Source organism: Aethalodelphis obliquidens, unplaced genomic scaffold (genome assembly GCF_003676395.1).
Source record: "Aethalodelphis obliquidens isolate GAN/ISIS:26980383/991018 unplaced genomic scaffold, ASM367639v1 scaffold31, whole genome shotgun sequence".
NCBI classification, from domain to species: Eukaryota; Metazoa; Chordata; class Mammalia; order Artiodactyla; family Delphinidae; genus Aethalodelphis; species Aethalodelphis obliquidens.
This window is the reverse complement of record NW_020837975.1, coordinates 12,734,673-12,756,100: the sequence shown is the minus strand read 5'-3', so window position 1 is coordinate 12,756,100 and position 21,428 is coordinate 12,734,673. Positions and strand designations below refer to the sequence as shown.

Sequence of the window (21,428 nt, the reverse complement as noted above, 5' to 3'; positions counted from 1 at the left end):
CCTTTACTGGGTTACTAGGAGACTGTCTACTCTTAAATCCTAGTTTTGGGCCTCCTCATGGTTTCTAATGCCATACTCTCCCCCAACTCCGGTGTGAGACCTGAGCCTTCTCTTATACTATGGCACTGGCTCCTCCCTTAATGAAGTGCCCAGCTAGTCCTAGCCACTCACATCTGCAGCTCTTGGGGGATGCTCACCACCCCCAGTTCCCAACATGCCATTCTCAACAGTGAGGTCGCTGCCAACTTCGAAATGGGCACAAAGATAGCCTGAGGGCTCTGCAGGAAGTGCTGGGCCCAGCCACAAAGGGTGAAGGTAGGGGTCAATGTCATCACCACGATGATGGGCACACTGGAGAGCAAAGTTCCCCAAAACTCCCAGGAGTCTGCATCCATATACTGGGCCTCATCAATGAGGAAAATCAGTGGTGTTTCCCTCATTGCCTGGAAATAACAGTAAAGAAACAATGACAAGCTCTGATTAGAAATGAAGTCATCTGATTTTCAAATCTACCATGAATTTCCCATCAACAATTTAAATAAAATGTCAACAAAGGCTGGGATTTTCAGAGTAAAATGTATTCTTAGTCCAGGTAATATTTTACTTTATAAATATGAAACACAGCTTATATATCTAATTCCTAAAGAAATGTACTGAGTTTCTTTGAACAAGAAAATACTAACTGAAATATGAAATAAGCATCAAAATATTCTCCAAATCAAACTTGAAGCTTGCAAATATTTCATTTTAGCAAAAGATTCAAACTGTGTGGGAATTCACAGTATTTTTCAACCAGTAATTTCCAAACCAGGCTGCACATCAGAAATACCTGGGAGTGCTATAGCTAAAGCTACCAGTTATAATGCCTGCTCATGTAGACTTAAAAAAATGTATTCTCTTTTACCCACATTCCCTACTCCCATTCCATTCCTCACTGCCACAGGTAACCATGCCTATGTGTTTATCATATTACCTTCTGCCTGTATTATGTTCTTATAAAATGTGCATTGCTGGTTTGTCATGTAAATTGTTTTTATGTAAATGGTACTGTATAACAGGTCTCATTATTTCTCTTTTTACTCAGGATTTAAAAAATTGGTTTATAACATTATATACTTTTTATGTGTACAATATTATATTTCAACTTCTGTATACATTACATTATACCACAAAAGGTATAGTTTCCATCCATCACCATACAGTTGACCCCCTTTACCCATTTTGCCCCATCCCCTCTGGTAACCAATACTTAGTTCTCTGTAACTATGTGTTTGTTTTTGTTTGGTTTGTTTGAATTTTTTGTTTTTTGATGTGGACTATTTTTTTCTTTAAGTTTATGTTTTTGTTTTTTGGCCATGAGGCATGTGGGATCTTAGCTCCCTGACCAGGGAAACCTGTACCCCCTGCATTGGAAGGTGAAGTCTTAACTACTGGACCACCAGGGAAGTCCCTGTTTGATTATTTATTTACTAATATTCCACATATGAGTGAAATTATATGGTATTTGTCTTTCTCCATCTGATTTATTTCACTTAGCATGGTACCCTCAAGGTCCATCCATGTTGTCACAAATGGCAAGATTTCATCTTTTTTTTATCCAGCTATTCCACTACTGGATATTCATTGGAAGAATATAAAAACCCTAATTCAGGAAGATATACGCACCCTTGTGTTCATTGCAGCGTTACTTAGGAGAGCCAAGATACGGAAACAACCTAAGTGCCAGTTGATGGATGAATGGATAAAGAAGATGTGGTGTATATATACACACAATGGAATATTACTGAGCCACAAGAAAAGATAAAATATTCAGGATTGTTTTTAGATTACTCCATGTTGCTATGTTTTCATCTACTGCCTTACTTCTAACTTCTGCACTATAAACACTCCATAGTGTTCATCTATGAATTCATGCCAATACCTCCCTAACCTCCACAAACAAACGCTGCAATGAACAGACTCCCTGCAATATATATCTAGGAGTGGAAGTGCTAGGTATAGAGGATGAATGTTATTAAAATTTGACTAGTTACTTCAAGATAGCTTTCCCGAATGGCTACATCAGCATCTCCTCGTACAGATTATTGACTCTGTAATCCTAGGTTGGGGCCTGAGTATCTGTATTTTTAATAAATAGGAGGTAAAGTAGCTATCAACCTGCATCCAGAAGCTACTGTTCTAAGTTACTAAAATTTCATTAAGAAACAGGATCAGGAAGGAGCAAAGACCTTTCCTTGTATGCTGTGCTGTAGGATGGATTCAAGGTTAAAGGTAGATAGAAACAATGAAGATATCAATAAATAGGCAGGCCGAGAAATGCCCAAGTGAAGGTAAGATGTGGATAGATTGAAATGAGCATAAACCATCTCCACATATTAAGAGTTAATGGTATGTAGCAAAAGTACCCACCTTCTGCAGCACTTGAAAAAAACATGCTTTAACCTTCTTTTGTCTGGTCAGGTCATCCATGTGCGAAACTTCGAAGGATAAGGGAAACTGACCGGGAAAATTATTCATATATTATCATTCAAAATGACAATCTAATAAAAATATACAGGTTCTCAAAAGGGAACAGAAAATTATTCTATTTTGAGTGAGAATGGATTTCTACAGGATTAGGCATAGGGTTACAAATACCAATCCAACGTCAATATACAGTTCAGAGGGTGAGACTGAAAGTCCACTGGTGGTTAGAGAGAGATAGCTCCTTTCCATACTGGACTCTGGCAAACTCTTAAAGGATCATGACTAAGGAATAAAGTGACAGGTCAGAGTTAGCAATGTCACTTTGGACAACTCCAGTACCCCAGTTATTCCAAATATACCAGAATGAATGTGTGCATGAGACTTGTGAGAAAGAACTGCAATGGACATCTGCAACACTGTGCTAGGCGAAGGCACATGAGCTACGATGGACCTGAGAGCCAAAGTGAGGCTACTCCTTGACCACTTTGTCCAGGGCCCCAGGTAAGGCCTGTCTTAAGACAGGGCTATGCTGAGGGACTGGACAGATTTTTGTTTTCTCTATTTTTCATTAGATACAATGCCCTGCATGCTGGGTAGATTAGGAGAAGTGATGGAGGATGGACAAATGGAGCTGTGGACCAGGGAATTCTTAGCCTACTCGCTATTGGGTACCACATAAATCCTAGACCACTGGAAGCGTCTGAGATTCAGATGCTGGTTCAAGTGACATACTCCATGACCCAGGAATAGAAAGGTAAGGTTAAAGAATAAAATGCTGCAACCAACTCAAGAACACATGCATATAATTGCTGGATATGCACATCTGGTCAATATCACAGTGACAGATTTTAGTACCTTCACATTTACGATGCAGTCTCTTATATACTACATCCTCTAAAATCCATGCAAAACCCATATAAAGTACTACTACTGTCATTTCACAGGTGAAAAAAATTGAGGCTCAGAGAGGCCAAGTGATTTGTACCAAGATATACAACTAGCAAGTTTCAGAGTCAGTCCTAGAATCCACTCTCCTCAAATAGGAGAAAGCCTGGGGTCTGGTGTCAAAGACTTTTCAAATCTCAATCCTGCCACTGCTGACTGTGTATTCTTAGGCCATATATGTATACGTATATGTATATGTATATGTGTGTGTGTGTTTTAGATTCGAAGACAATCCTGGGTCCAACTAGCCACCAAAAATATCAGTAATCCAGTTCAGAAAGCCACTGCCTTTGTTACCTTCACAAAGAAGAGGTCATTAAACAGGCAGTGAAGCGATTCCTCCACCATCCCATGGAGCTGTTTGTGGAGGCGCTCTTGCCGGTAATAGGCTGGGCACATATCAATCTCAAAGAAGATGGCCATGAGGGTCTGGATGGCATAGAAGCACTGCTTGGAATCTGCTTCCTTCAGCTTCAATGGCAACACCCTGGTAAACGTTACTATGGTCACTGGGAGTCCCCTGATCCAGAGAGGTTACTCAGTCCGCCAGCCCAAGGATGCTGAATCTAACGATACAAGAGTCTCACCAACAAGGCAAAGGAGCCCCAAGAGAAACAGACGCCAAGTCAGAAAGCAGGAGTCTTTACCTGTGCCCTTCTTTCTGGGCCAGGAAGTTTATTTCAGCCAACAGCTGACTTTTTCCACAGCCTTTTCCACCTTCATACAGAACTGCCTGGCCCTTCTTTTGTTGCAAACTTCCCTGCTGTGCCATTCGGAAGGCTTCCAGTTCTTTCTCCCGGTCTGTGAAGAGACAAGGAGAACCTAACACTCCTGTGCTTTTTAGCAGACACTTATTTATTTGAATTAATTTGTAAAGGTAATTCTCAGAACGGCTTTTTCCCCAGAATCCTTGACAGAATTCCATTATTTGATAAGCCTTCACATCTTTTTCCAGAAAATCAACTCCGGACTATAAAGAAATGTATGCTGGGCTTGGGGGCTTGCTCCAGAGCCTACATAATAACATTTAGAACAACTAGGCACCACATGGACATGGGGGCTACTACATCTTCTTAGCTTTTTGTAAAAATTTCCATTATAACAATTTAGTGTTCAAAGTCTGTCACTGCTCTGTGAAAATAATGGACTAATGGATCTAGATAAAACAAATATAAAGATAGGGAATATATAGTGTGGGTGGAACAGTCTCGGTGCTACTGTCACTATCTCAGGATGAGGAATTTCCCTCTAACGATTTCTCTCTAAAGATGAGAACCCTTAACAAAGATTCTTACTAAATGTTGGAACCTGAAATTTAAACATTCAACATGGAAAAGAAATGGCAAGTCCTCTTCAAAATTAACACACATTCACTAAGAAGGTTGCTCTCTATTTTTTAATACAAGCTTAGAAGCATTTAGTCTCAAATTTTGCTTTTTAAATCACATTTAACCATCTACAGCTGAAAACGATATGATTTAAGGTAAAAAAGAAAACTTACCTAGCAAAGAGTGATTTTTATTTCTCTCTCTGGCCAGATGTCTCTTCCCAAACATTCTGGGAAAAAGGACAAAGGGAAATGTGTTAATTAAAAATAGATTGGGATAGACAGATAATATGTTTTTAAATAGATAGAGGATTTGTCCTTATAAATAAGTACTTTCAGACAACTAAAGAGGTCCAGAGTTCTGTATCAAAGAGTTTTAAAAAAACTAAAAAATTTTGGAAGGGGAGACAAACTATTTATTGTTCCAGGCTCAGGGAAGTAAATAAATTGTGAAGTACACATAGAAAAAAGAACATCTAGACTAGTGACCTATTGCTATTCTCTTCCTGTAGGACAGAAGTTGTTCCCTGAGGAACTAGCTAAAAGCTAAACATAAAAGCTAAAGATCTCAGATATGAAACCCTCCTCTTATGTCTCTTATTCCAGCAGGCCAGTACTAGAAGCATCTTTCTTTCTAATTTCATATAATCAAGCATTCATTATTCCTATGCCCTGATTCTATAAAGGAGATGGGACTGAACTATCACATAATGACACTCACATACATCTTCTATGGCCAAGGTATTCATACATCTTCCCTGGGTTGGAGATGTTTTTCATCATTTTCTCTGGGAGTTTCTTAAAGTTGTAAGCAGGTAGCGTAGATCTTAGATATGTTACCTCATCACAGGATACCAAACCTGGATAAGCAGTTATCATTCTTGCCACAAGGCTTACTTTTGGGCCAATAACTGTATCAGGGAGACAGAGAAGAAAAGGATGGAGAATTTTTAGATCACCTCCTTTACCATCACCCCCTAAGTCACAGAGCGAACAGTCCAATGTCCTATTCTACCTGCATATTCGTGTCTTGCTACTGCCCCAACCATGCCACAGAATACTGGTCCACTGGTGATACTGATGGAAACAAGCCTGGGGATCAGAAAAGCAACAGTGGGTAAATATGCACTCAGAAGCCACCAAGTCCAGCACTAGATCTGCCACTCCCTAGATCCAGAAGTCTAGTTTTAGAGCTCAGAATGCAAAAGGCCAGAGGCTGCTGTCAGTTTGCATCACATGGTGGGTACAAAGTACTGAATATTAGGGAAATAGTCAAAAGGAACAAAATGGTCCCCCTACTCTAGGAATTTTAGTTGAGGAGCTATTATTAGTAAAAACACCTTATATCTGTCAGATACTCTTTATGTGCTTTTTGAAGTATTTTCACATTCATTACCTCATCTGATTCTCTGAGGGATAATTAACAACAAACATGTGAGGTACGTAGGGCAAATATTTAAAACCCATTTAACAAAAGAAAAAAAAAAACTGAAGGAGTTAATTAACTTTCCCAGAGTTATACAAGAGTTAATATTAGTGCCAGAATGAGAATCCAGGCCTCCTGACTCCCAGACCAATGTTATTTCCACCACACCATGCTGCTTCACGTGAAACCCCAAAATGAAAAGTAGATCAACAGATCTATACAGGGTTAATGGATCAAATAATGCCAGAGTGTGAGAGTAAAGGAATACTCAGAATGTCAGGCTGCTGATGGAAGGCTTGCTGAAGCAAATTAGTCTTTGAAATAAATTTTTTAAAAGGAGTAATATTTTTTCATTCATCCATTCACACATGCATACATTCACTCACTTAATAAGCTCTGAGAAGCATGTACAGTACCAAGTACTGGGCTAGATGTTTATAATACCCTGTCCTGGAGAAGTTCAGTCTGGGCTGGTGGTGGAGATTGAGGGAGGAGAAGAGATATATTCATAAGTTAGCAAGAAAATACTACATATTAGAGATCAATACAGCAATTAACAGAGCAAAGAAAGGGATGCATTAACTGATACTGGAGATTAGAAATAAAGTATTCATAAAGGAGAGGACATATGATCAGACCTTGAAACCTGGAGTACTGCCAAAGTGAGGCAACAGCATTTTGTCCAGTGGGAAAAGGCACAGGCTTTAGCAATCCTGGTGTATTTGTGCAAAACTAAGTAGTTCAAGATGGCTAGAACACAGAAGGTGTTTGAAATAGGAAGAGGCGGAAGGAAAAGTGGTCCTACCTAGGCCATGGATGGAAAAGCACTAGAAATATAAATTATTTTTAAAAAGGGCATATACTATTCCAGGTGAGGCAAAGGCTCAAAGGTGGCAATGAACAATTCATGCATAACAGAATAAGCAGATTTACTTGACTGACGTGAAAATTTCATGTGACAGGTAACAAGATGTACATCTGGAGAGAGAAGGTGCAATGAAGCATAATTAATTTCAAGTTAAATTTACAAATGAACGACTTTCAGTTGTTCACGGAGAGCACAAAAAGTGGCAACAATCCTAACACTGACGTCTCCCAGACCATCCAAATTTTCCTGTCTTCCTCTAAGGACAGGATTGAGGACTCTTATATTCACTCACTGGGCCCACTGCCCAGGGTGAATCAGAGACACTCAAGACAAGAACTAGGCAGTTGGTCCTGCTACCACCCCAAGAATGACTGAAAATCTGCTAATGTTTCACAATGTTTCCTTGTCTAAAATACTCTTCCCCACTTTCTCCACCTGCTGAGCGCCTTTCCTTCACAACTGGCTAAAAAATCATCTCTATAGTCAAGACTTCTCTAGTACCTCTGGGGAGAACTATTTCTTCCCATAGCACTTTTTTGTAGCTCCTATGGCGTTTTATTCCTACATTTAAGTTTCACTGTATTAAAATTAGTTGTTTACAGAGCTGAGGAGGTAGTGTCTTATTTCTCTTTATGTCCACCACACCTAGCACAGTGCCTGGCTTGAGGCTTATTCAATGAATGCTTGTTGAATGAATGCATTTATGCATGCCAGAAACTCAGCTGTTAGCAAGACTAAGATAATGAAACAAGTAATACTTTTTTCCACTTGGTTATTTCTTATTTCTTTCTGTTGTACTTTATAATTCCCCCTTGCTCTTCCTGGTGGTCCATGTTCTATCCTTTCCAAAAAATATTTTAAAAAGGGTTCTTCATTGAGGAAATATATATTATTTACTCATATATGTAAAGTATTTCTGGTGCTGCCAAACTGTTATGATGAGATATGGAGACTGCACTCCCTGGGTCTCAAAAATATCCTGGAGAAATAGTCACAAACCAGAAAAGCCTGATCAATCACTGGACACAGGGAATCATCTTTCTTCTGTGAATGAACTGAAAACTGAAGGTTATTTCCTAGACTAGAAAGAGGAACTTAGAAGATGACCCAAGGTGAACAGGGTCATTGAGAAAGGAGACATGGATGTGGTTTTGGGTCTGGGTGAGGCTGATGCAACAGTATCTGCTACCGACGCCACACAGGCACCTCTGAGACTCTGCCTCTAAACTTGAATTACAGGTGAAGAAGGCAAGCTTCAGCATCTGGTTAGTGCAGCATTTCCCAAAATATGCTCCTTAGAACATTCATTCTTCTGGGTGTTTACAGGTCTTGGTGTTTGGTGATCAAGTAAATTTGGGAAATGTTGAATAAAACCAAATATAACAAATTTCTTTACTGTAAGACTGCTCAGAAACTTTGATGTTAATGTATATTGTGAATCTTTAAGAAGGAAATATAGTTGCATCAATTCCCAAACATATTTGGCCATGAAAATATTTTTTTCAGGATTTTTTAAGGGACTAATGTTCTACCAAACACACTTCGGGAAATTACTAAATTAGTCATTATCTTCAAGGAAAAAAACACTGACCTGGAAACTAGCTTTTAGGATCTAACACTGTCAAACTATTTGGCTTTCCAACGTAACCTCTGGATCTTACTTTCCTTAAGTTAAGCAGGCCAAATGAGATGAACTCTTAAGATCCTATCTAGTGCCTAACATCTACTATATTCTCAACTAAAAAAGACCAAGTTATGGTCTAAGAGTCACAGAAGGCATCCTTAAAGGCACTGTAAGATAGCCTCTAATGACCAAGAAATGACTATCTTATTCAGGAGTAAGGGCTAACAGCAGGACTCCTGAAGACCAGAGGTCAAGGCAAAATTTGAAAACAGAATAGACCAGCACTGAAAGGAATGGCTTAGCCACACTCACACTGGAGATACGACTGGAAAGTAGGCTGTAGGAGTATCTGCAGATCTCACTGAGCCTGAAAGAAGTGCCACCACGTATCTGCTTTGGACTAAGAGTTTGAGTATCTATGAAGCAACTGTAGCATCTTTATTATCTATAAAATAAGGAGTTGGATCAGATAATCTCTAAGTTCCTTTTCAGTACTAATGTCCTATGAGTATGCCTCTACAATGGTATCACAATAGTAATATATGCTATCCCTTTTGGGGAATATTTGTATTTTAAAAGAGGCAGCTGTGAGGTAATGAAAATAACACAGGATTTGAGGACAGAAGTTCTGGGTTTCATTACCAGCTTTGCTACATGCTACTAACTACCCTTCTGTGGTCTTAGTTTCCTCATGTGTAACAGATACAAATAACTGTTCACACTGGTAGCATATACTAAAGTATTCTAAAAATGTTAAAGCATTATGTAAATATGTGATATAATTTGTATTCATCTTGAATAAGTATGGCAAGCAAACAAATCTTTGACTCAGTGTTGACATGAGGAATGAGCATTTTTCAAATCTGTTCATGTACATGCTTTCCTCATAGCTTTCTAGTGAAAAAAGAAAAAAGGGCATTTGAAAAATTCCAACCAAATCATGTCATAGTTGCACTACAGAAAATGGAATTTTCTATAACTTCATTAGGGCTAGGCTTTTGTAGGTGGGAGGGTGGGGTGAATATGGAGGCAGGAGATCAGTTCAGTGTGAATTCCAAAAAAATCAACAGGACTGGGAAAGACCAAGAGTGAAAGCCAAGGGGAGCACTAACCAGCTGTGGTCCCTTCCTATCTAGGCAACTGTCCCACAACATCTCTTCCCACGCCTACCCTCCCCATAGACAGGCAGCCGTCTCTTCACATACAGATGTATTATGTGCATATTAATTTATATGTTTGCTTGTTGCTTGAATCTTGCTATGCGTATTCTATACTTCCCCCTCTCCCACCCCACTGGACAGAAACTTATATCCATTTCCCCTGGGTATCTAGTACATAGTTCTGTACCTAGTAATTTCTTAATATATCTTGTTTTCTGACTTCCCTCAGCATGTTCCCACCCCTACAGGCAGACTCTGGACGCCCTCAACCCCTGCTACTTGTTACTGCTTCCTACCCTGCCTGAAAAGCCCCCTGGGCCTGAGAAGCTCCTCTCTGCCCCACCTTCCTCCTCACTTGGTCTCAGCAAGATTCTCCCAGCAGAAGCTGAATATGCTGAAGGAGCTCTCCAGGGCATGTGCACACTCATCTGGCTTCTTATCCCCAGGAAGGCCGAAAACACAGAGGAACATGCAGCTCTGAGATAGGTGACAAAGAAAGAAAAGGGAAATTGACCTGGGAAAGAAATATGGCTCGCCTCAACTGAACCAACTTCCCTAAATGAAGCCAGACCCCTTCCTGGCTGGTTTTCTATTAGGAATGGAGGATTCTATAAGATTCATGAAATGGACGTTCTAGGCCACATCAACATGGACATTTTAAAAAAAAAGAAAAAAAATCTTGATTTAACTATTTAAAGAACTGAAATCTAAAACATAAGAAAAATCGATGTTAAGAACTTTTCAAAAATTCAATTTCTAGTGTCTACCTTCAGCTAAGTCCATCTGCCTATATTTTGTTTACCTATAATGTCAAGTATGATACTGCTCTTTTTCAAGCTCCTAAATTACCTCAGAAGGATCTGATTATACTTACTTTACTAATAGAGCCAGAAAAACATTCTTCATGCTTTCATAAGGATTTTTCAACAAGAAGAGAATAAAAAAGATATGGAGGATAACACTCAGTTACCCTGAAAATTAAACTAACTAGAACATCCCGTTCCTTAAATATTATTACTTGAAGTTTTAATGTAACATAGCTTATTACAAAATAAGAAGCAGAGAGTCTGACTTATGCCTGTGTTATGTGAGAGATAACATAAGACGTTATAATAATAACATAAGACTATTATAATTGTCTTAAGACTATTATTCCTCACTCACCTTTAATGTTGATATGTCAAGTTCCCTTGTACTTACTGTCTCAGACATAAAGATCCGGCTCAGCTGGCCACCCCCTTTCTCTATCACTGTGGAGATGTATAAGGCAGCCTCCTGGATAAGATGACACAAATGCAACATCCATGCTGTCTTGTGGAATTCTAGGCTGACCAAAACCATAGTCACAGTACGGAATTCGGATATATACTCCATAGGTTGGCCTTCATCAATCTACAAAGAAAGACACAGTGAGTTACCTTGACTGTAACTTCAACTTTTAGTATCATGTTTAGGCATTTAAATTCTATATTCCATGGTAAATATGAGAAAATGACTTATAGATGCCAGACAAAAAACTTAAAATTCAGGTTCAAGAGGTATAGAAGATATACAACCAGTGCACTTGGAGTTAAAATCGTTTGACTTTAAACCTAATTCACTGATGAAATTTGCCAAGCTTTTATATTTCCTCTCTAAGACACAGTTTGATATGTCCAGTTCTATTAGTCATTATATCACTTACTAAGGGATTCACATATAAACAATCAGTCAACACTTAATTACCAAGCACATACTCTATACCCTGTTTACAGTGTACTAGTTTCTCGAGGGACAAACAAACAAAAATCAAATATGGTTTCTATTTTCTAGGACTGAGAAATCTAAACTTATAGGACATGTCATCACAGTAACTGGTGCAGATGGGAAAATCTGCTGGTATTACGATGGGAAGCGGGAGATGAACTGGATCAATCAAATGGTTGTCACATTTGTACATGTACACTTGTTTACACAAACACACACACAGTCTACACACAATGACTCAAGAACTAGGAAATAACCTTCTTCAAAAGGTTTTTCATTATGTGCTTCCGCAGGGTTTGCTCAAGTGCAGAGTCTGGATCCAACTCCAGGGCAGTTCTTAGAATGTCTGAGAGAAGGAAAGCAAACAAAATGTCTCCAGCCATGTGGAAAATTAATCTTTGAAATTTTGGGCATGGGTATAATAAAGGACAAAACAACTTACCAGCACTTGTCCGGTAATGTGGCAGGTAATCGAGGCACTTGTAAAAATGCTCATCAAAATCAAATGGGTCAATGATCCGCATATCTCTTAACTATAGAAAGGAAACTGCTCAATTCTATGCCCACCCACCAACTGGATTACCTTTGGTTCCTTAATAGAGGGGCTAAGGATGCCATCTCCCTTGTTTATCACTTATCTTTTCAGCCTTACTATTCTGCCTCGTCTGTCCTCCTGGGAGAAGATCCCTCACCTCCCTCCAAAATAAAGTTCCAGTGGTTGGTCTGGTCTGGTGTTGAGCACCACCAGAGCACTGCCCTATGCAGTAGGAAGGCCTTTTCAGGACGTTCAATGGATGTGACCAACCTCCTACCTTCACAGCTTCATCCTCCCTCATGATTTCCACTTCAAACATGTACTGCTCACAGAGCTTCCAGCAGTTCCAGGACAAGACAATCTCATTTGCCTGAGCCAACCGCTGAGCTAACTGGACACCATCTACATCACGCCCAATCACCAAGAGGTACTGTCGCTGCTCGTCTCCAACAATAACCTGGGAAATCCGACCTGCAGACAGACCTATCCAGAGAAAAGGAGACAAGTGGTGAATAGACAAACTCAGCTGGAAAACTACGCAAAGGTTGGGGTCTGGAATCCTCAGACTGCTTTATGCATCACGCCGTATCTCGTTATTACCCACAGTTGCAGAAATATTAGGTGAGCTCCCCCTCAAAAAGAATACCTTGCCCCAGATTTCCTTCTGTCTTAAACACACCTAGAGACAGACATTCAGACAAGCCTGAGTTGTATGAGGGAAGAAACTCTTGGATCCTAGGCATCCAAGAGTTTTGTCTCTAAATTGCTCTTCTAATGGACAGCTAGGTCCTGATGGCAGAGACCAAATGATTATGCTCAGAAGCTGCTGCCACCATGACCACACCAGCTCTCCTCACATGTAACCAGGGCTCAGTGAGTAGACAATCAGTACTTTACCACACACGGGCTTCGCCATACCCTTTATTTCTGCCTCCTGTTTTTCTTGTCCTGGGGGATTTCTTACTGCTAATAACAGCTGAAAAATGGGTTTGCTTGCCAGGGAAGAAATTACTATAACCAGGAGAAGTATGCCCTTAGGTAAGTCACCCAATCCACACTAAAAAGAAGGGAAAAAGCAGTTTTAAAAGAATGGCAGAGACATATACTTTTGGCCAATGTGCAGCAACAGGCAGTGAATTTACTTTAATGCCTGGAACAACCAAGGAACTGGAAAAATACACGAAACAACAGAAACAACAGTTTTCAAGATATTGGACATTAGCTAATTAAGGACAGTATGCTTGAGAGATGAGAAACAAGGCAAACCCTCTGATACCCCAGCTCACCGCCTAGAGAGAGTTTCCAGTACACATCTCAGGGAGGGCGAGCCCAGGTGCAGCCCGGAGGACTCCCTGAGTTGAGGAGACAGAGGTAGGAGTCTGAGAAGGCCAAGCTAGCTAGAGCTCACAGGGCACTGTGAGTGCTGGAGAGGAGAGTGTGTAGAGAGAAAACGGCACAGAACTCCAGAGAACTGAGTCCCCCTCAGGTCTTTAAGTGCATCAGTGTGAGGAAACAACCTGAGGCTAGGGAAAGAGCCCCCGGAAAAGATTAGAGGGAACAATCTTAGTATCACACAGGGCTGGGAATAGTTCCCATTTCCACTAGCCAGAGTATTAAACTTCATACTTCACAGGACATTAGGTACAGTACTCGAAGTGGTCTGCCTCAACAATGGGGCAAAACTAGCTCTGGACTAAACACTGCTCTGGTCCTATCCAACAAAATTTGAAAGCAAAACCTATTAAGCTAACCACATCTCAGAACTAAGTTCAAGAATATTTACAGAAATATTTAAAAATCCAGCACTCAACAAGGTTAAATTCACACCTGGCACCCGCCAGAAATTACCAGGTATGCCAAGAAAAAGGAAAATATACCCACAATGAGAAGAAAAATCAATCAATCAAGCCCAATGTAGAATAACATAGACGAAAGAATTAGCAGACAGGACATTAAAAGTTATAACTATATTCCATATATTCAAGAACTAGAGAGATACTAAACAAGTAGGGACATGGAGGATATGGTATCTTCATATGGATGAAAACCACAAGGCCTGAGATGAAAAATACACTACAAAAATACACAAGAAAATATATTAGATCAAAGGCAAATTAGACTTTTCAAAATAAAAGATCTGTAATCTTTAAAACATAGCAACAGAAACCATCCGAAATGAAACACAGGGAGAAAAAAGATAGAAAAACAATGAACACAGCATCAGTGAGTTGTGGGACAATTTCAAGCAGCTTAATATGTGTGTAACTACACAGAGGAGGAGGAAGAGAGAAAAAATTATTTGAAGAAATAATGGCAGAACATTTTCTAAATTTTATAAAAACTAGAAACCTAGAGATCCAAGAATCTCAATGAGTCCCAAGTAGAAGAAAAATGAAGAAAACTGTACCAAGGTACATCACAATCCGATTACCTAAAACCAGTGATAAAGAAAAAATCAAAAAGCAGCTGGGGTGGAAGGGGAGAGACATTATATACAAAGAAACAAAAATATAGATGAAAGCAGATTTCCTGTTGGACATACTGCAGGCTAGAAGACAGCAGAACAACAGCTTTCACGTAAGAGGAAAAAATTCCTGTCAATCTAGAATTCTATACCCAGGGAAAATACCTTTCAAAACCAGAGGTGAAATAAAGGTTTTTTTTCAGACACACAAAAGCTAAACTAACCCATCTCCTGCAAACCCACACTATGAGAAACGTCAAAGTTAGTTCTACAAACAGACAATAATAAATGTTGACTAGGACATGGAGAAAGTGGGACCTTTACACACTGCTGGTGGAAATGTAAAATGGTACAACCACTTTGGAAAAAAGATAAGCAATTTCTCAAAAAGTTAAACATGCATCTACCGTTATGACTCAGCCCTTTCACTCCTAGGTATTTAACCAAGAGAAATAAATGCATAAGTCTACACAAAGACTTGTATACAGATGTTCATAGCAGCCTTATTTGTAATAGCCAAAAATTGACAATAATCCTATTGTAGATCAAAAAGTGTACAAATAACCCTAGTCAGAGAACTAAGATCCCGCAAGCTGGCCAAAAAAAAAAGCAATGATAGAAAGATCTGTGGTTGCTTGGGGATGGGGAGGGGAGTAGTGGGATGGAGAGTTTATAAAGGGGCACAGGAAACTTTAGTGAGTGTTGAACATGTTCGTTATCTTGATTGTGGTGATGGTTTCAAAAGTATATAAATATGTCTATGTACAGTATCAATTATGAATTACCTATCAATAAAACAAAAACCAGAACAAAAAAAAGATGGTAGGATAGGAGAGATGCCATATAACTCACAATATGATTCTTCACTTCTGTTCCTCAAAATACAAATGAATAGCTAGAGCCAACTTTTGCCCTAACTTCAGAAACCCCTTGAGGTTTCTGGACTCCCGTGAAGCAGTTTTTCGTATAGAGCTTCGCCTTCAATCCTGACCCTGTTGAAACTATGGCCTCTGTGTACAGCTTTTAAATTTCTATGGCATTATATTTTTGATAATGTAGTACAGTAACATAATTAAAAAACCAAACTATATAAAGGATATACATTGAAAAGTCTTGATTCCACCTATATACCTATCTACACTATTTTCCCCCAACAGGTAACTTTTATTAGTTTCTTACATATCTTTCCAATGTTTCTTTATACAAATATAAACAAATAAGAAAAATTCTTATTTTTCCTCCTTACTCAAAAGGTAGCATACTAAACACAGTGCTCTGCATCTTGGTTTTTCTCATCTATATTTTGGAGATATTGCTATATCAAAACAACTTTTTGTAAAGTGGCAGAGAATCTCATTGGGTAGACCTATTATTGTTTATTTAACCAGTCTCCTACAGATAATTTTCAACCTTTTATCACAATCTATATTGCAATCAATAGTCTTATACATATGATATTTTATAAATACTCAGGTATACCTATAGGATAAACGTTGGGGTTGAAGGATAAATGTTGAGTGCTGGGTTGAAGAAAAAATGCATTTGTAATCTTGGTAGAGATTACTGAATCACCCTCCAGGGAAGTTGTACCACTGTTGACTCCCACCAGCACTGTGTGAGAAGGCTTATTCCTCACAACCTTATCAACAGTGTGTTCAGCATCTGAATTTTTCCATAGCTCTAGATAAGAAATGATCTCAATTGGTACTTTCAATTGGCATTTTTCTTATTATGAAGTTGACCAGTTTTTCCCAAGTTACAAGGGATGATTTCTTTGTTTATGTGTTATTTATTCATGTTCTTTGCTCACTTTTCTGTTAGAATGTTAGTCTTTTCTTGATTTCTAGGTGTTTTTTCTATGTTAGGAAAATTCACCTGTTGTCTATGTGATATAAGTTGCAAATATTTTTTTCCAGGTTGTCATTTATCTTTTGAATTGTTTATACTGTTTTGTTTTGTTTTGTTTTGTTTTCCAACTGATCACTCTTTTGGTAGCTAATACCTATCTTTAGCTGCAGGTCCTGGCCTTCTCTGGTATGGTAGATCCCAAATTTCTCCTGTATCTCCAGACTGCATTTTGCCACCAGGGTAATGATGTCACTCAGTTGATCCTGTTCCACTGTCCAGAGTGCCAGGAGCACATTCCCTGTAGAGACACAAGATAGGCTGACAGAGATCAAACATCTGGATTCACTTGCCAGAGCAAAGCCCCCAATAATGCAGAAGATATCATGCAAGGTGTCAGACAAGGTTTCTTGGCCCTATACATCATACTAGGTTAAAATACGGCCTTAGATCCTTAAAACTATTCAGCATATAAAAACATGACTAAGTAGAAGCTGAAATGTTCCTAAAACCTAGGGCTATTTTTGGTACTCTTCTCTCCATCAGTATACTAACAGATCTAAGAGGTTCACAAAGTGTAGGTTTACATTCAAGTTGAATTTTAAGATTTTAAGTGGTTTGTTTAAGTTTAAATGAAAAGACAGGCCAACTCTATGGCATATAGCTGTTAATAATCCTAAGAGTTTTCCAGATAGGAAACAAGCTAGACTTCTTCCCTACTTAGCTTCTGCTATTAATGACCAAGTTTCTCATTAGTTTTCTCATGAATGCTTTATAGGCACTTATTTTCCTGTCATTCAATGTGAACAAAATGTAAAGTACGTGGGAGCTTAATATGGACAAGGCTTTTCCATTAGACTGGGAGATCATGTGAGGCAGAGACTGTGTCTTTTTCATCTTTGTTTCCCCAGGGCCCAGCACATACTAAATAATCAAACAATGCTGAATAAACAAACATGCCAAATTCCACCTATAGGCTTCCTTGTTTACAGTGCTTTAAATATTCAGGAAAAAAAGAAAAATACCTGTGATATTTAGGATATCCCCTCCAAAACAGAGCACATCTGAAATCAAGCAAGGGAGAGAGAGGAAAATGAGTCGAAATCAGAGACATGCCAGATCATGGCAGAATAATATATGATGAAAAGAATGGCCTACAGAGTTTTTCCTCATATCTTTTCTGGTCAATTTATTCACTCCAAGGCTTAGACTCCTTCTTCCTTTCCCCTAGCTTCTCCTCAAATCTGTCTGTTCCTTTATCCATCTTCTCTAAAATGGAAGAGAAGTCCTCCTGTTATCTTCAAAGCTATCCCCCTATTGGTGCTCTGCATCTTAGTCCCTCTCACCCTCCCAAGAACTTCACTCCTTTCCTTATCTTCTCTCTACTCCATCATTCCCATTAATATCTTTTTTTTTTTAAAAAAGAAAACAAAACACATCAAAATTAACCCACCTAGTCTTGACTCTGCCTTCTTCTCTAGTTACTAGCTCAATTTTTGTTACATTCCCAGCAAAACAATTCTCAAAAGAGCTGGCGATATACAAGTTTCTCCTCCTATCAAATTCATGCTTATTTTTTTTCCTCTACCATTCTCTTCTCAGTTTATTCCAAACTGACTTCCATTTCCACCACTTCACTAAAATGATCAAAATCAACACAGCATTCATTTTGCTAAATTCAGTATTTTTCAGACATCACTATTTTTGACACTTTTCATTTTCAACCCAGCTAGAATGGCCCTCTTCTTCTAGAGACACTATCTCCCCTTTGGCTTCAGGAATACCACAGAATCCTACCTGACTGGCTGCTTTATAGTCTCTTTTGTAGGTTCTTTCTTCCTAATCTTCCCCTGGAGTTCCTCAGTCTTAGGTTCTTTTTCTTCATTTACACTCTCTCCACGTGGACTCAATCAGTTCTTTAAGTAACCTCTTTATGCCATCAATTCACTTTTCATCTCTAACAGATCTATTCTCTGAGCTCCAGGCTCAATCATACCCACTAACTTCATTTCTCCAGTTGACTGACTTATTAACATCTTAAACTCAATATACTTAAAACAGAACCCTTGATTTTCTCTCAAAGCCATCTTTCCCATCTTGATAAGTGACATCACCATAAATTCAGTTATGAAAGGCAAAAAACTTGAGGGTCCCTTTCCTCACCACTTCCCACTGAAATCCAACACATTAGAAAATCCTGTCTGCTGAACTGCAAAATATATTTCAAATCAATTCATCTCTATATAGCTCCCTTCATAGCATGTATCTAGACCAATGGTTTCAACTTTTACTGCACACTGAAATCACCTATGAAACTTTAAACATCCTTACTCCTGGGGGAAACCCAAGACATTCTGATTTAACTGGGGTGAAGCCTAGACCTCAGGATTTTTAAAAGCTTCCTGAGTGGTTATCTAATGTCCTGCCAAGGTTGAGAATCACTAACCTAGATGAAATTTCCATCATCTCTCCACAGCTGCTCCAAATGCCTCTTCCAGCTTTCATTCTTACCACCTACCCTCCATCAGACCACAATAATACAATCTCCATGAGGGCAGACACTGTGTCTTTCTTATTTTTCCATGTATTTCTAGTACCCAGCAACTCCTGGTGTTATCATACACATGATTATGTATCATACACACATGATACATAATTTCTATTTCTTCCATCTAAACTTGATCAATTGAAAGACTTTTTATTTTTAAATTAAAAAAAAAGTTTTGGCAGTGCCGTTTGGCTTACAGGATCTTAGTTTGAACCCTGGCCCAGGGATTAAACCCCGGCCCCAGCATTGGAAGCGCAGAGTCCTAACCACAGGAACGTCAGGGAATTCCCAAAATATTTTTTATACTTGTTCCTCAGGGGTAAGGGGTGAGTCACATAGCCACTTTATGTGGCTAAAGAAGATGCCACAAAGTAATCATTCTGGTGAATCTCAGAATGATGGACATAACTCAACAGGATACTGTCAGTACATGAAGGGAATGTTATATTAGTACTAAAGGGTATAGGGCCAGAGTAATTTCTGTTAGGTAGACCTAACTAGACTGAAAACTCCTCGAAGAATGGGTTTTTGCACTCCCTGCACCTATTACACTGTTATGTCACAGAGTAGGTACTCAAAACATGTTTACTGTACAAATGAAAAGGTTTTTTTTTTTCTCCTCAGATTAGGCAAATATCCACAGCTTAGTATTGATACATGGCAGAAAATAAAACTCAGTCCTACTTCACAGGATCAAAATGCAGTAATACAATGGGAAGGTGTTCTGTAAATTATATCTGATATACACACGAGGCACATTATATTACTGTTAGAAGACACAACCTGAGGAATACTTTATTTTGAAATAAAACACAAACATGCAAAGTAAAAATCAGCATTTTCCCCCTTTCTGAACACCGAGTCAACAGGATGTGCGACTGCGTAGAATGGCAGATACAGGCAAAGATCTAGCTCGTCAGAGGCAACCTGAAGAAATAAAGGATGAGTGACACTAAAGGGATGTCACTTTAGTATGTTTTAAAGTGCCCCCGAGCCCCCTTCTGCTACAAACCCTCAAGAGCCCATCACCACACCTCCTTGCTCCCCTACAACGGTCACTCACGCTCCACGATGTCACTAATGTAATAACTGAAGATGTGGGCCAATGTGTCCATGTCACGTTCCGACTTGCAGCTCAGGCTGAACCTGTCCATTAATGCTGTAAACCCTGACCAACAAAGAAAAAATTACTATGTTAGCTGCAAATCCTAAACTTTTAGGCTCTATTCCCTCCACACATCAGGCCAGTGGAACAGAAGCAGATCTCTTCAAGATGAGTAATTTCATTATCCTTTAACGTGGTGTTACTTAGCAAGTACTCAGGGCCAGGCTGGCTGCTGCTGCCTCTGGGAGTCCAGAGGGCTACCTTCCCCATGTTTCTAGAAGCTGCAGATGGTGAAGATTCACCCACAAGTGCCCTTTTCATTGGAATCCAGCTACTACTGCTTTCCCATCATACTCTCTTAAGGCTCCCTGGCCAAGGGAACCTGTAGGGTTCCCCTCTCCCCACCCACGTGAGGGATAGAGAAACCACTGACAAGGAGAATGGATGAAAGCTTTGTGGAGAACTCATATGGTGAGCTCCTCCGAGGACAGGCACCCGAATCACTCATCTTCATATCCGTGACACATAAACTCCACAAATACCTGTTAAAGGAACGACTCTCAAAGTAGCTGCTAGGTCTCAACTCCTAGAACAATGGCGGGCACCTACTTATGGGCCCAAAGAAGGAAATAACTAAACAAAATCATTGGATGAAGCAGAATGCTTATTGGAAAATGCTCGGGACTGGGGAAAAACTTGGGTCCAAAGCCTGACATATGGCCCCGAAAAAGCCCTTTCCCCTTTCTGAGTCTCAATTTCATCATCGCTGAAGTGAACTCCAGGGCTACGACAGGTCGTCCGAAAAGGCGTCCTCCTGTTCGGAAAATGACCCTCAGGTTCCGGCGGCGGCGGCGAAAGTGCAATGAAACCGTGCCTTTAGCTCGCCCCGGGGCCAGGCCCGTAACCGCCGCGGACTCTACCAGCTGTGGCCCAACGGCCGCCCCTCCGGCAGGTCGGGAGAGCGACGCACCTCCCCTCGCCCTCACCCGTCACGTGGACGCCAAGGAGGACGCCCTGGGCCGTGGCAAGCTCCTGTTCCGATCCCCGGGGCTTTCTGAAGACCACCAGGTCTGGAAGCAGCGCCGCCAGCCGGGCCTCTACTGGCCACAGAGGCGGCGTCGCCACTCCCTTACTCGTCGCCATAGCGGCGACGGCAGCGGCGAAATTTTTCGCCGAACGACTGGTAACAGCGTTTCTTCGCGTAGTAGCCAATCCGCAACGACGGCCCTGACGGGTCCCTCCCGCCAACCAATCAGTGCGGGCTTCCTTGGGGCCCCGCCCACCTGTTTTCAAAGCTTTTGCGCTTGCTCCGGATTCCGGGGGCGGAGGGGCGGAAGGAGGGCAGGGCGGCGCGTTCGAAGGAGCAAAG

General features: G+C 40.1%; 1 protein-coding gene across 4 annotated transcripts in view; it reads right to left on the bottom strand.

Moving 5' to 3' along the window:
- LOC113631083 (adenylate cyclase type 10-like) overlaps positions 1-21,228 on the bottom strand; it is a 38,414-nt gene extending 17,186 nt beyond the window's left edge. For 2 of the 4 annotated variants that reach the window (XM_027127188.1, XM_027127189.1), the window contains exons 1-16: positions 21,046-21,227; positions 20,018-20,122; positions 17,432-17,470; positions 16,564-16,707; positions 16,041-16,241; positions 12,375-12,580; positions 11,820-12,095; positions 11,017-11,208; positions 10,172-10,293; positions 5,754-5,830; positions 5,460-5,649; positions 4,913-4,968; positions 4,059-4,212; positions 3,709-3,898; positions 2,410-2,496; positions 172-443 (exon numbers count right to left, since the gene is read on the bottom strand). In XM_027127188.1, coding sequence (XP_026982989.1) covers positions 172-443; positions 2,410-2,496; positions 3,709-3,898; positions 4,059-4,212; positions 4,913-4,968; positions 5,460-5,649; positions 5,754-5,830; positions 10,172-10,293; positions 11,017-11,208; positions 11,820-12,095; positions 12,375-12,580; positions 16,041-16,241; positions 16,564-16,707; positions 17,432-17,470; positions 20,018-20,122; positions 21,046-21,202 — 2,468 coding nt within the window. In that variant the 5' untranslated portion in view covers positions 21,203-21,227. Of the gene's footprint in view, positions 1-171; positions 444-2,409; positions 2,497-3,708; positions 3,899-4,058; positions 4,213-4,912; positions 4,969-5,459; positions 5,650-5,753; positions 5,831-10,171; positions 10,294-11,016; positions 11,209-11,819; positions 12,096-12,374; positions 12,581-16,040; positions 16,242-16,563; positions 16,708-17,431; positions 17,471-20,017; positions 20,123-21,045 lie in introns of all 4 variants that reach the window. The other 2 variants (XM_027127186.1, XM_027127187.1) reach the window with 2 other exon arrangements.
- Between the last annotated feature and the right edge of the window lie 200 nt (positions 21,229-21,428).